Here is a 12,646-nt window from a genome sequence, read left to right on the forward strand (position 1 = left end):
GCGGGGTGGTGAGGTTGGGGCAGGCGAGGGGACTGGAGCTCGCGCCTCATCCTCATTGGCTGGCTGCTGGTGTCCGACCGAGTCCGGAACCCGCGTCCCCATTCACTGTCATCACCCCTCATCCCAGCCTTCCCCTTACCCCCGTCCTACTTACCTCCCCTCTCCTCCTCATCTTCCCCCTTTCCTTCCCAGCACCGTCACCCTCGGGGCTGGAAGGGCTGCTCTCGGACACGCGAGAGGAGTAAACGAGGCAGGAGAGGGGGGGTTGTAACTTCACAACTCCACACTTGTGATAGCGAGAGGGAAGCAGAGACAGGGGAAGGGGCGGAGAGGAGGGGAGAGAGAAGTGAGGGGAGAGAGGAGAGAGAGAGAGAGAGAGAGAGAGAGAGAGAGAGAGAGAGAGAGAGAGACCCCTGCCGATCTTGAGCCAGAGGGCGGGTGGAGGGAGGGGTAGAAGTCGCCCGAGCCGTCCGGGAGCAGCGGCAGCGGCACCGCCGCGGCGGCAGCAGCAGCTCGGCGGCCGCCTCCGCTGCCCGCCCGGAGCTCGGCCGCGCACGGATCCGCGCCCCGGGCAGCTGCGCCCTCGCCGCCGCCGCCGCCGCCGCTGCCGCCCTAGCCGAGCCAAAGCCAGGCGCGCGGACGCAGTCTTCGCCGCGTCTCGTAGCCCGCCATCTCCTCCTAGCAGCTTGGGGTCGGCTCCGGAGTTGCGAGACTGGACGGGGCTCAGGGGTCCTGACCCGCGGCCCCGGAGGAGGCGGAGGCACGCTCCTGCGAGCGGGTGGGTGAGCCAGCACCCCAGCCGCCCCTCCCTCCTTTCCGCCGGAGTTGAATCTGTGCTGCCCGTGTCCAGGTGCTGGGCTTCCGGACGGACGCGGACCCCCTCTCCCCGCCCGCGGCCGCCTTGTCATGCTGCCCAAAGTGGAGACGGAAGCCCTGGGACTGGCTCGATCGCATGGGGAACAGGGGCAGATGCCGGAAAACATGCAAGGTAAGGAGGCGCTGCGCGGCGCTCGGGTTCCCGCGGCCACACCGCCCCCGGGCTCGCCCTGAGGGCTTCAGCCGCCCACCCCTCGCGGGCGCCGGAGCAGCCCTGCGGGGCGCTCGTCGCTGCCGGGCTGTGGGGCCGCGCGCGGGCGGCAGGCCCCCTCCCGAGGGGCAGGCATAAAAGTTTATGGCTCTTGAACAATGCGGGGCGGAGGTTTTCCAAGCAATGCCTAATTGGCCGCTTCTAATTAAGAAAAGAGAGGTTTCAAGCTCTATGGCAACCCGAGGGGGGCAGCTTCAGGCTAAAGATACTTCAGAATAATAAGATCATTCTAAGAAATGAAATGCCTCACTGGAAACCGGAGCGGGTTCTCGGTCATTGGAATCGGTGGGAACTTTAATCAATGCTCGTGTGTGGAGGAAGAACACCCTGCTTAGCAAAGTCAGCTACAAAGAGAGGAGGCTCCGGGAAAGCTGGTCTTAGCGGCGTTAGAATGCATGTTGGGCACCCCCAAAAGCCCAGGGGGACACTGCGAACTGGCTCTAATTTGGACAACTTCAGAACCGCAGACAGAACTGAAGAAATCCCAAATTATCCCACCCCCATCCTCTGCGCGGGTATTGCCGAGTTAGTTGAGGGAACGGGGCACCGGTTTAGCTTAATGCCTTTTCTACAGTCCCAGAGCTGGGAATGTGGAAGCCCGGCTTGTTTTCTTACCTCTTGATTGCTAACAACAAAAAAAGCAAACCCTGCTGGCTATATTTTCGCCGCATTCCAAATATTGACTCTAGATGTGGTTGTATTAAGCCCTTCAGAAGTTTATCGCAGTTGCCCTGGGCCAGGGAGGGAACAATGCTAGGAAAAGTCACCGGTGGTCTTCCATCCTCGCCCCTTCCCGCGCGCAGGATGTGCGGGCAGGCGGGCCTGTGATCCGGAACGCTTCCTGCCATCCCCTTGAGCGAACTTGAAAGCGCCGGGGAAGTGTTGGGAGCAGAGTTGGAGCAGAGTTTGGGGTTGGTGCACGCCGCGGTGCGGGATCGGCGGCGCGCCTGCCGCGCTCGGGCCCAGGGCCCCTGACGTCTCCCGCCGGGACTGGGGAAAGCGGGTGGCGGCTACGCGTGCGTTGTGCCTGTGGGTCGGTTACCTCTCGGTGATGCTGGGGTCTCTCCAAGCCTCCAGGAGGGGCTGTGGACGTCCCCTGGGGGCTGCGGCCCCTGAGACTAACTTGAGGGTTGGGTGCTGGAGGAACCCGGTTGGCCCAAAGAGGCATTGGCGCTCGTACCTGGGAGTCCCGCGAAGTCGGGGCGTGGGGGACGCGGCGCCGTGACCGGGATCCCGGAACCCTCCGCCTCTAGCTGCGGAGAGGGAGTGCCCTTTGGGCGCCTGTGAGGCCACCGCGATCTTAGGTCCAAAAGGAAAGTTTCTGCCCCTCGTTCAGGCGCGCGCGTTTCTGAAAGACTAGGGAAAAGACGCTCAGGGAAACGCTGGATCAAGAAGTAGGGGAGGCAAGAATAAGGGTTTAGGGGGCGGGGGAGATGCGAGGGAAATGCCACTGTAGTATTCCTTTTAAAGTTCGGGAGGGGCGTTCTTGACACGACCTACTGTCCCAAAGCAGAAAGTTAGACTTCCATTGTGCCCAGGTCTCAGGAGAAGCCGCCGGCCGCTCGCTCAGCTCTGGGTTCGAAAACATCGTGGGAAGGGTCAGGTCACGACTTCCTCTATGCCACTCGGCCTGCACCTCGCGGGAAGTCCCTGGGGATGGGGACCCCTTTCCCTTGCTTGCTCTGGGCTCAGCCGGGGACGCGCCCTGGTCCTACCAGAAAGACTCGCCACTAGGTTTCGGGACAGCTTACTGTGGAGGGATTTATCCGCGTGCCTCTCTTCGGCCCTAGCTTTCCAAGGCCCCACGGCCCTCTCTACTTTCTAAAGACAGGGACTTCTTTGCCCCAACGGATTCCGTTCTCCGAAAGCCTACTTGGGTACGGCACCTGGGACACTCTGAAAGATGCCCGGGTCCCGCACAGCAGCGACTGGCTACCCACAAGGCCTCTGTCTTTGTCCAAGAGGGTCCCCATTCCCAGCCCTGGTCTTTTGGCGTTGGATCCCCGAGGTGGGCACCGAATCCTCCTGCAAACGGTTGCCTCGCTGTGCCTCTTAGGTGCGAAATTAGAGTTTACTTTTTTGGGAGAAGGGGAGGTAGAGAAGAACACACTTGGTAAAGTACAGTTTTTCCTGTCCCGAAAACACGCCGCAGGACAATAGTTACGAGTTGTGGAAGAGATGGGGCTATAAACAAACTTAAACCCTCAGTTTCCCCAACCCCCAGCTTCCCAAAGCCCGAGCGCGGAGCTCTTAGGGTTGGCGCCACTAGGAGGACTGCGCTTAGCGTCTCTACTTCTACTTCACGGAGCTCAAGGCGCCTGCTTCTACGCGAACATCTTTTCCCGGGACCCCACCCCCACCCCCAAACTCTGGCTAACTCACTCCGGTTTAAGCCCCAGGCCAGGGCTCTGTGTCTCGGGAAGAGACGTCTCAACTCAGCTGCTCGGTCCTCGGCCCTCAGCCTCGAAGTGGTGGCAGTGACCTCACCTCCCCACGGCCCTTTCCGGAGGCCTGCAGAATCCGTAAAGAAAAAACAAAACAAAACAAAAAAACCCACTGTGTTTTAAAAAGATAAAAAGGAAAAGAACGAGTCCTTGGCGAAGAGGCCACATTATCGTGATGGAGTGGCCGGGAACTTTGGGGATGCAGTGGGAGCTATTTCTCTTTCCTTTTTGGTAAACAAATCAGAGGAAACTTTTGTCCGGCCGTCGGTTCCCCCATCTCCCTCCCCCCCCCGCCCCGCCCCCTGCAAACGCCACTGATTAACTTAAACTCGAATCTGCATTTGTGCGCCCGTGTGTCGCCGAGCAAGAGTTGGGCAAGGGGCGAAAAGGACAGCGCGCCCCGGGGTTTCACAGGAAGGTGCCCGGGAGGGGTACAGCTGGTGGCTGGGCTGCGCGGACCTGCCCCTTAGCACCGATACCCGCCGCGTCGCCCTCCGAGACCTGCCCCTGAGTGAGTCTCAGGAAGGGACTAGATCAGGTATCATCTGGGGTCTCCTGGCCACTGTCCTTCCTGTGCATAGTTTATCCATCTTTTAGCTGCGATGACGCCTTCGCAGGGGCTAAGTCCGGCGGAAGGCGGTTACTCGATCCCCGCAGTGAGCCGCTTGTAGCCGCGGCCTGATTTCTGTTTAACTTTAACCGGGCAATCTCAAGGTGTTTATATTTTGCAATGATTATCGGAAACATGTGAAGTTTTATCGCAGGACTTTAATACTTGGGGACGAAACCAAACCCTCCTGTGTATCTTTTCTTTTCTTTTTTTTTTCCCCCCCCTCCCATCCGGGCGTCCTCCCTCTTTTCCTTCTTTATTTTAACAGGACGTTTTCGAATGTGAAGAGACTAAAGTATCCAGAACAGGAGCCCTGTCGATAAGTAACTGAATGTTTCAATTAGTCTAACAGATTCGAACGTAGGGAGCCGCAGGCTGTTAAAAGTGGGGGCTGCTGCTGGAAAGCTGTTTCTGGGGCTTCAGGTTCTCGGTCAAGTGTTTGCAAATCGGCCGTTGCTATCCTGATAAGCGCTGGGTACTTGCAGCAAACTTACTCCAAGAGTGCGAGAATGCGAGAGCTTGCTTCTCTTCCTTAGGCAAAGGTGACATTTTGGATCTTAACTTTAGAAGGTTGAAAAGAAGTTCTAAATGGTTACTTTCTGCAATTCATGTTTCTTTTCTGATTTGCTGTTTTGCAGTTATGACCTCTGGGTTCAACAGCGGTCAGTTTAAAATTCTTAACAAAAGAAGTTGGAAATCTTTTTAAGTTAAAAAAATAGGAAGTGCATGCTCGTTGAGTCCTAAAGATGTTTTGCTTTCATTGTATACAACTATTTTTTAAGTATAGCAAGATAAAATATCATATATATAATATATATGTTATATATATATATATACATATATATATATATATATATATATATATATGATATTTTACCTGTGATATTTGCCCACTGATCACCAAAATGCTTTTCACTGCAGGATTAAAACCTACATAGTAAATTAATTAGATATGTATACACATTTCTTTTTCTTGTTTCAGTGTCTCAGTTTAAAATGGTGAATTACTCTTATGATGAAGATCTTGAAGAACTCTGTCCGGTGTGTGGAGACAAAGTATCTGGATACCATTATGGGCTCCTCACCTGTGAAAGCTGCAAGGTTTGCCTCCACGTTGCTACCTGATAAATATAATGTTTAAATCCAAAATAAACCATTGGATTACTTTTTAAAGCTAAATGGAGGCTGTCTTCTATAGACTCAATTAAAAATGAGAGAAAGAGTTAGTCCTAGGGAGATGATTCTTTGAAATATGTGTTTGATTTAATTCCAAAGGCAAAAAAAATTTATGCTGTTTAGAAAACTTTGCCCATCTCATGGCTTTAAAATATTTTATTGTAGTAAAGTGATGTATCTGTAGAAAGACTTCTATTTCTAACAGTCCTAAATATTGATTTTGCTTGACTTATATATATTTAAAGCATCGTTGTTCTTGAGAGGGAACATGACAAAGTATTTCCCAAATATATTTTAACTTCAGAGTATTCTATGCTGCAAGTCTAAAACATTTTTTTATCCACAGATAAAAGTCTAAATTCTCAACTGCATGATTTCATCCTGATTTATTCCAAAAACAATTTTGAAGATTTTTTAAAAGATTTATATCATAAAGGATAAGAAAGCACATCTCAGTTTATAGTATAATGGCATTCATAAATAAGTCATATGACCTATTTAAATGCAAGAAGTTTTAATATCTAAAATGTACTAAATTTTTCCTATTACTATCAACCATACATCAAGAATTTCTCCCAGACCTTTTTGATATAGTCCCAGTCCATTTGATACTATTTGCTGTTTCTCAACATTTTTTAAAGTAGAAAGCTTAGTACAAATACTTAAACCACTGCCAGGAAAATCCCTTCATTCTCTATAACAAAGTAAGATTGTTCCACTTTATAGCTAGTAAGATAAACATAAAGAGTATACCATCCTGGTAAAGCTGTTATTATATTATAAAGCTACAAAATTTGTTTTGATGAATTCTTTTGGGTGAAATAGAAGAAAAGCACACTGTGCTAAAATTCAGCTCTCTGCTATACATTTTTTCTTTTCCATCAGTTTCACTTTTTTTTTTATTACACAGTTCCCCAACTTGAATGTATTTCAATGGAATTATGAACATTTTCCCATTTTACTCTTTAAATCCTCTTGCTCTCGACAGTCTAGTGCTGACATTTGTAAAAAAAAAAAAAAAAAAAAAAAATCTGGGGTGTTTTGCTGTTCAGTTTTTCCAATGGTATTTTATAATAATTTGCCACTAAAATCTATCAGGCTGCTTACAAACGGTGCAGAGCTCCATGAGTACCTTATCTGGAATATGAGGTTAATAAGAAAACAGATTTTTTTTGAAATTACTGGTCAATGTGGAATGTATTTTTCTCCGTCTGTCGAGATTAAATGGTGTATATCCAAATCTCCCCAAGATTTGATGTTATTCTAGGAATATAACTTTAGTGCCAGAAAAATCTCCACTTTGGCCCAGCACCATTTTGGAGGGTTGATCTTGTTAAAATGTAGAACAAACCACAGAACCACGGAAAGGCTCATTGGTTCAATGAAAAGATTTATTGGTGATTTCCTTAAAATGAAACAATGGACGAGACGGGTGTTAGATTTATACTGTGCCTCACTATTTTCTCTGTCTTATAGGGGTTTTTTAAGCGAACAGTCCAAAATAATAAAAGGTACACATGTATAGAAAACCAGAACTGCCAAATTGATAAAACACAGAGAAAGCGTTGTCCTTACTGTCGATTTCAAAAATGTCTAAGTGTTGGAATGAAGCTAGAAGGTAAGTTTCTTCTAAAGACTACTATTGCCTGTTAAAACTCTCCAAGGACATAAGATTTAAAATAACATTGTACTTATAATATGGTAACATTACTCTCCTAGTCTTCTAACACCATGGACAATAATGTAAGATCTTTTTATGTTTTATCAGCAGAACAGTCCAAGTCTCATTTAAATACTGGTGAAATCTACCAGGAAAAAATTTCAATCTTGGAGTCCCCCCGCCCCCCCTTTTCTTTTAATTTTTAGTTTGGGGAGCAGATGCACCTGACACTAAAGAGGCCAGGTGAGATGAAAACAGGACTGTGATTGAAATGAGAACAAATTTTAAAATTTGCAAAAATTAAAAAAAATGTATTGTCAGTTTTCAAGTCAGGATAACTTAGTAAAAGCCTGATTTTAATCTTTTAAATTGTTTAATTGTCATAATTGTTACTATTAACTTTGTGACTCCTGAGCAAGAGTCAAAGCTAATTTAACTGTGAAATGGAGTTGCTCATAGAGAGTGCAAGTTTTGATGGTGTAGGAAAACACGTTCCTTTTTCTTTTTTCTTTTTTGTAAGATAACGATCAAGTCTGCAAAATGAAGGTGGAGAGTAGGAAACATGAAAAATGATGAACTATTAAATCAGTAGCATTGGTTTGACAGGAACAAGAAAGAGAGTGGTTCCCCAAAAGCCGTGTTAAACTATGTCGAAAGAGTAGAACCTGGTACTTACAATGCACAGATTGGCAGGGAGTAAAGTTAATGTGTGACCACTGTAAATAATTTGGTGCATGGACTCTCATGGTGTGTTGCTGTTTTTCAGCCTCCAGCCTACTGACTGTCCACAGATTAACTACAGTGCAAAGAAAGTAATAATAAGGCATGCCGGTCACTGTTCAGTGCCAGATACAAGAATGCATTTTATTTGATCAGGGAGGCACAGGCTACTTTTGTTTGGAGTTTTTCTGTTATGTGGCACTCACACTTGATAGAAATATTCAAAAGATTTCAAATACATCTTCTGAATCGCTGACAGATTCCTTCCCAATAGAAGTAGCCACTTTGGTTATCATGAGAACTGTTAACTCTGTATTGTTTTTAAGAAGAGATTGGGAAAGAGATCAAGAAAGAAATGCTCATTCATTTCTTTATTACCAATCACGTTATTATTTTCCAGACAGCAAAATACTGTGGGAGATGTTTACTCTAGTATGAGACTCAAAAGATAAAATGTCAAAAATCAAATGTTGTGATTTCATATGATATCATTTGATTTCTTCTTTTTTTAATGAAAGGAAAAAGTTGCATTTCTTTACCTTAAAAAGTGTGCTTTATTAACTGTAAGTCACTTGTGGGGCTGAGGTCTACTTCTTTAACAGTGATGTGAAATAGTTGAATATTCAATAAATTATCACCCAGATGAAAAACTCTCTGTTATCTTGTGCAATATTCTGGATACCTTGCATTCACAATAAATTTTTAATGCCATACTAATCCTAAGATAAAAAGCTCAAAAACTTAACCTCCAGCAATTTCAACATGTCAGAAGCTGTCAGAGGTCGCTGGTTTCTGTCTAATTGCCATTGGCCACTATGGGCTTGGAGAGAACTGCTAACTCACTTATTAGACGTGGTCCCAGACTCACACAGCACTGTGATGGTGGACTGTCTTGACAGCTTCTGAAATGAATTTGCTTTAATTATGTCCAGTTCTGCCTAAATTAAAAACAATAACTGGTGGTTATCTGATGTGTGCTCATCAAGTCCAGGTGAGAATGATTTTCCAGGAAGAGCATGTACCCAATCCTTTTGCAGCAAATTAGTCAAAATGGCTTTGAGGGAGGAAGATATTCTAAGGGAAAACATTCACAATTTAATCCAGAAATGGGTTATTTGATTTTTTAGTTTTTCCTCTTAGCAGTTTGGGTTTCTGTAAAGAGAATTCTGACACAACAGGCACAATACTCTTTCTTAGCAATCTGAAGGATCCCCTGTGTGTAGCAAAAATTATGAAATCTTTTCAGTCCACCAAAGCGTTAATAGTAATGGGTTCCCATGTATCCAAAATATTTTTTTTTTATGACAAACACTTAGAGGAGAGAATTCATAAATAAGGAAGACACGGTTTTGGGGGGGGAACCTTTGAGAGGTATGGTGTGAAACAACCACACACATAACACTTCTGGACAATTTTCAACATTTCTAGATATCTGGAGATCCAGAGAATGATAATAATTTCCATCTTATTTATACCCTTACTCCTTTTTTTTTTTTATTTCCCTACAGCGGTAAGGGCTGACCGAATGCGCGGGGGAAGGAATAAATTTGGGCCAATGTACAAGAGAGACAGGGCCCTAAAGCAACAGAAAAAAGCCCTCATCCGAGCCAATGGACTTAAGCTAGAAGCCATGTCTCAGGTGATCCAAGCAATGCCCTCTGAGCTCACCATCTCTTCTGCAATTCAGAACATCCATTCTGCCTCCAAAGGCCTACCTCTGAACCACGCTGCCTTGCCTCCCACAGACTATGACAGAAGTCCCTTTGTAACCTCCCCCATTAGCATGACAATGCCACCTCATGGCAGCCTGCAAGGTTACCAAACATACAGTCACTTTCCTAGCCGGGCCATCAAGTCTGAGTATCCAGACCCCTACACCAGCTCACCAGAGTCGATCATGGGCTATTCCTATATGGATAGTTACCAGACAAGCTCCCCGGCAAGCATCCCACATCTGATACTGGAACTTCTGAAGTGTGAGCCAGATGAGCCTCAAGTCCAGGCCAAAATCATGGCCTATTTGCAGCAAGAGCAAGCTAATCGAAGCAAGCATGAAAAGCTGAGCACGTTTGGGCTTATGTGCAAAATGGCTGATCAAACCCTCTTCTCCATTGTTGAGTGGGCCAGGAGTAGTATCTTCTTCAGAGAACTTAAGGTATGTCATCAGCTATTACAGCTTACAGCCCTTTCAAGAGAGACCTAACTCTGTTCCTAATTAATATATTCGTGGTGCTGAACATACTTTTTCCTTACTTTTCTTCTTTGTATGATTTACAGAGTAGAAGAATCTTATGACCTTGATTTTAGGACTATCACAGCTTAAGTTTATGGGGCTTTTATTCTATGTAGCTCTTAGTCTAGGGGGATGGCATTTCATGTAAACTATAGGAAATTTTTTTTTTCCCTGAATAGTAGAATGTCTTTATTCCCTCTAACTCAGATGGTTTATGGCTATAAAATTTAAGTCAACGTGAACCAGTACCTAGTGAACTTCTTAAAAATTATCAAGTAAAAAAAGCTGTAGTATATTGGTACCAATTTAAAAGAAAAAAATACCAAAATTTAGTTGTGTTTAGACCCTAAAGAGTGAAAATGGTACCACCAGTTAGTAGTGTAAAATGGGTTTTTACTACCTGTTTACCTTGACATTAGGTGGGTAAAGCCTTTGTTTTCTGAGCAGATTCCAATAGGATGTTTACTGTCATTGGATGGGGATTGGGCAAATGGTGAGTGCTAGTCTACTTGGCTCAGGTTTTAGTTCTCATAATCTATGCCTCTCTTTGATTTTAATGGATTGCTACATTGTAAACACGGTACTTGTTTGTATAAGGATCTCTGTTTAACTACATAATTATTTTATTTCCTGAAACTTAAGACTGAATTAATATGGGAAAGTGCTATAGAAGTTTGGAATCTAAGAGTACCTCCCATAGCACACATGGTCGTCAGTGGTTTCATTCTCTGTTCTAAGAACAGAAGTGAATCCTGGATTTGATTTCTCAGTGTATCTGTTACAAAACCAATTTCTTCCTTTTACTGTCACGGGAGTAGATGAGGCTGCTAGACATCTGTGGCTTCTGATCACCTGGGACTTTTGGAGGAGATTTAAAACTCTTGAGGAGGACAGTACAAAGCAGACCTTTAATGTAAAGGGTGGCCATTAAAAACTGTCTGTGTAGACGGACTAGGGAATATGGAAGCTGTGTGCAAATGGAAGATGGTGTTTTTCATAGCAGATGTCCTTAAGCACTGTGATTTGTACAGGGAAACAAAAGTTTTCTGAACAGATCCAAACAAGTTGGTAGAATGCTACCAGAATGCTGTTGAGACTGTCCACCTGTCCAGCTCTTTACTCTCTTGTCCTTTATCTTTCCATTTAAAGATGGCTTGAAGGTGGAGATAGATACTAGACTGCAGAGACGACGAGCAGAAAGTATTGAGTTAGCTCGTCAGGCCAGATGTTTTCCGAGTATGTAACCACCTTGTGATAATCAAAGTGCTTTTCATTAAAAACAAAAACAAACAAAGGAAACTTCATGGTGTTTTTACATTCACAGCTTTGTCCTTCAGTCGACAGGTAAGGTATTTGAAATGAAAATGAAAAGGACAATTTTAGGTGAATGTAAAAGCGAGGAAAGCAAAACTGACCTTGCAGGCAGGTGGACTAGCTTTGGGTCATGGCTTTCTTTGCTACTCAGTAACTGTGTCTTGATAGGCAGGATGTCAATCTCCGAGACTTAGTTTTCTCATCTGTAAAATTGTACATGTGCTGTTTATGGTGCAGGGGGTATACAGGGAATGACAGTATTTTCATTGAAGAGGTTTTGCAAGGAATAAGTGAGACTATGTGGGCAAAATACTTAGTACTGGGAGCCTGGCATATATTTTATACTCAATAAATTATTAGTGTAATTCAAAAATTGTTATTATTGTGGTTTTGTGATAAGTGTGTGTCAGTTTTACATGACACCATCTCATATTCAGCATAAAAACATGCATTTGTGCTTTCTTCCTAATTTGACATTGGGAAACAATGTTACCACATGTGTTAGAAAGTAGTGTCATTACATAATACACAGTCATAACTACTACTAATTAAAGATGTAAAATTTGCCAGGCAGTAAGGTGGGTGTAAGATGAATACAAAGTTGAGTAACATAAAATAGTTCCTCTCAAAGATTTTATGATAAGCAGTTTCAAATATCTATTAAAAAAAGAAAAGCAGCTGAAGTTGTAGTTCCCAAATCTCCGGGGAAAGAAATCATGCATATCATTTATGTGTCAAAAAGGAGACATTGGAAGGGAATAGCGCCAGCCACAGTTAGGACCTGAAGGGTGCTACGAAAGCACTCTTCCTCTCCACATTTCTCTTTTCCTTGCCCTGCAGCTAAATTCTACAAGATTCTTTTATAGGGTGTGAGGTCTCATATTTGGCTAAAATATAAATACCTTTGGGAATGGAGTTATAGTAAAGCATCATCAGTCATTTATACTGTTTAATGCATTTATCAGTCTTTCATGAGAAGATGCTTTGAAAAAAGGAAAGGGAAAGAAAGTACAAACATTGGTGGGGGCGTCCCAGGAAAAGAGGTAGGAAGCACCCCCATGAGAGGAAGACAAATTTGACCCACTTTCCAGTTTGCCTTGGGCTGATGTGGAAAAGTGATTCAATAGAAGTATTTTTCAGAGACAAAAAAGTAGAATTCAGAATAACTTAGGGGCAGTTTAAATATAGAGTTGGAAGGTAACTATTCACATTCAGAAGAATTTGTATTCTTTTCATTTATAAATTTACCTTGTCACAAATAAGTAAGTTGTTAGGAGCCCACATTGAAACATGTGTATTGTGGTGTATGTCTTTGAGAGAGAGAGAGAGAGTGAGCACAAGTGGGGTAGGGGTAGAGGAGGAGAGACAGAATCCCAAGCAGACTTTGTACCATCAGCACAGA

The 12,646-nt window shown here is 44.6% G+C and overlaps 1 protein-coding gene across 5 annotated transcripts in view; it reads left to right on the forward strand.

Annotated features, from left to right (window-relative positions):
• The window catches only part of NR5A2 (nuclear receptor subfamily 5 group A member 2), a 135,379-nt gene that overhangs the window by 11,330 nt on the left and 111,403 nt on the right, over positions 1-12,646 (forward strand). Inside the window, exons 2-5 of one of the 5 annotated variants that reach the window (XM_060644039.3) lie at positions 851-988; positions 5,124-5,242; positions 6,794-6,935; positions 9,206-9,852. In XM_060644039.3, the coding sequence (XP_060500022.1) occupies positions 851-988; positions 5,124-5,242; positions 6,794-6,935; positions 9,206-9,852 (1,046 nt within the window). Of the gene's footprint in view, positions 1-850; positions 989-3,886; positions 4,070-4,449; positions 4,684-5,123; positions 5,243-6,793; positions 6,936-9,205; positions 9,853-12,646 lie in introns of those variants that run through there. The other 4 variants (XM_060644043.3, XM_060644041.3, XM_060644042.3 and 1 more) reach the window with 4 other exon arrangements.

This window comes from Panthera onca, chromosome F1 (genome assembly GCF_046562875.1).
Source record: "Panthera onca isolate mPanOnc1 chromosome F1, mPanOnc1 haplotype 2, whole genome shotgun sequence".
NCBI lineage: Eukaryota > Metazoa > Chordata > Mammalia > Carnivora > Felidae > Panthera > Panthera onca.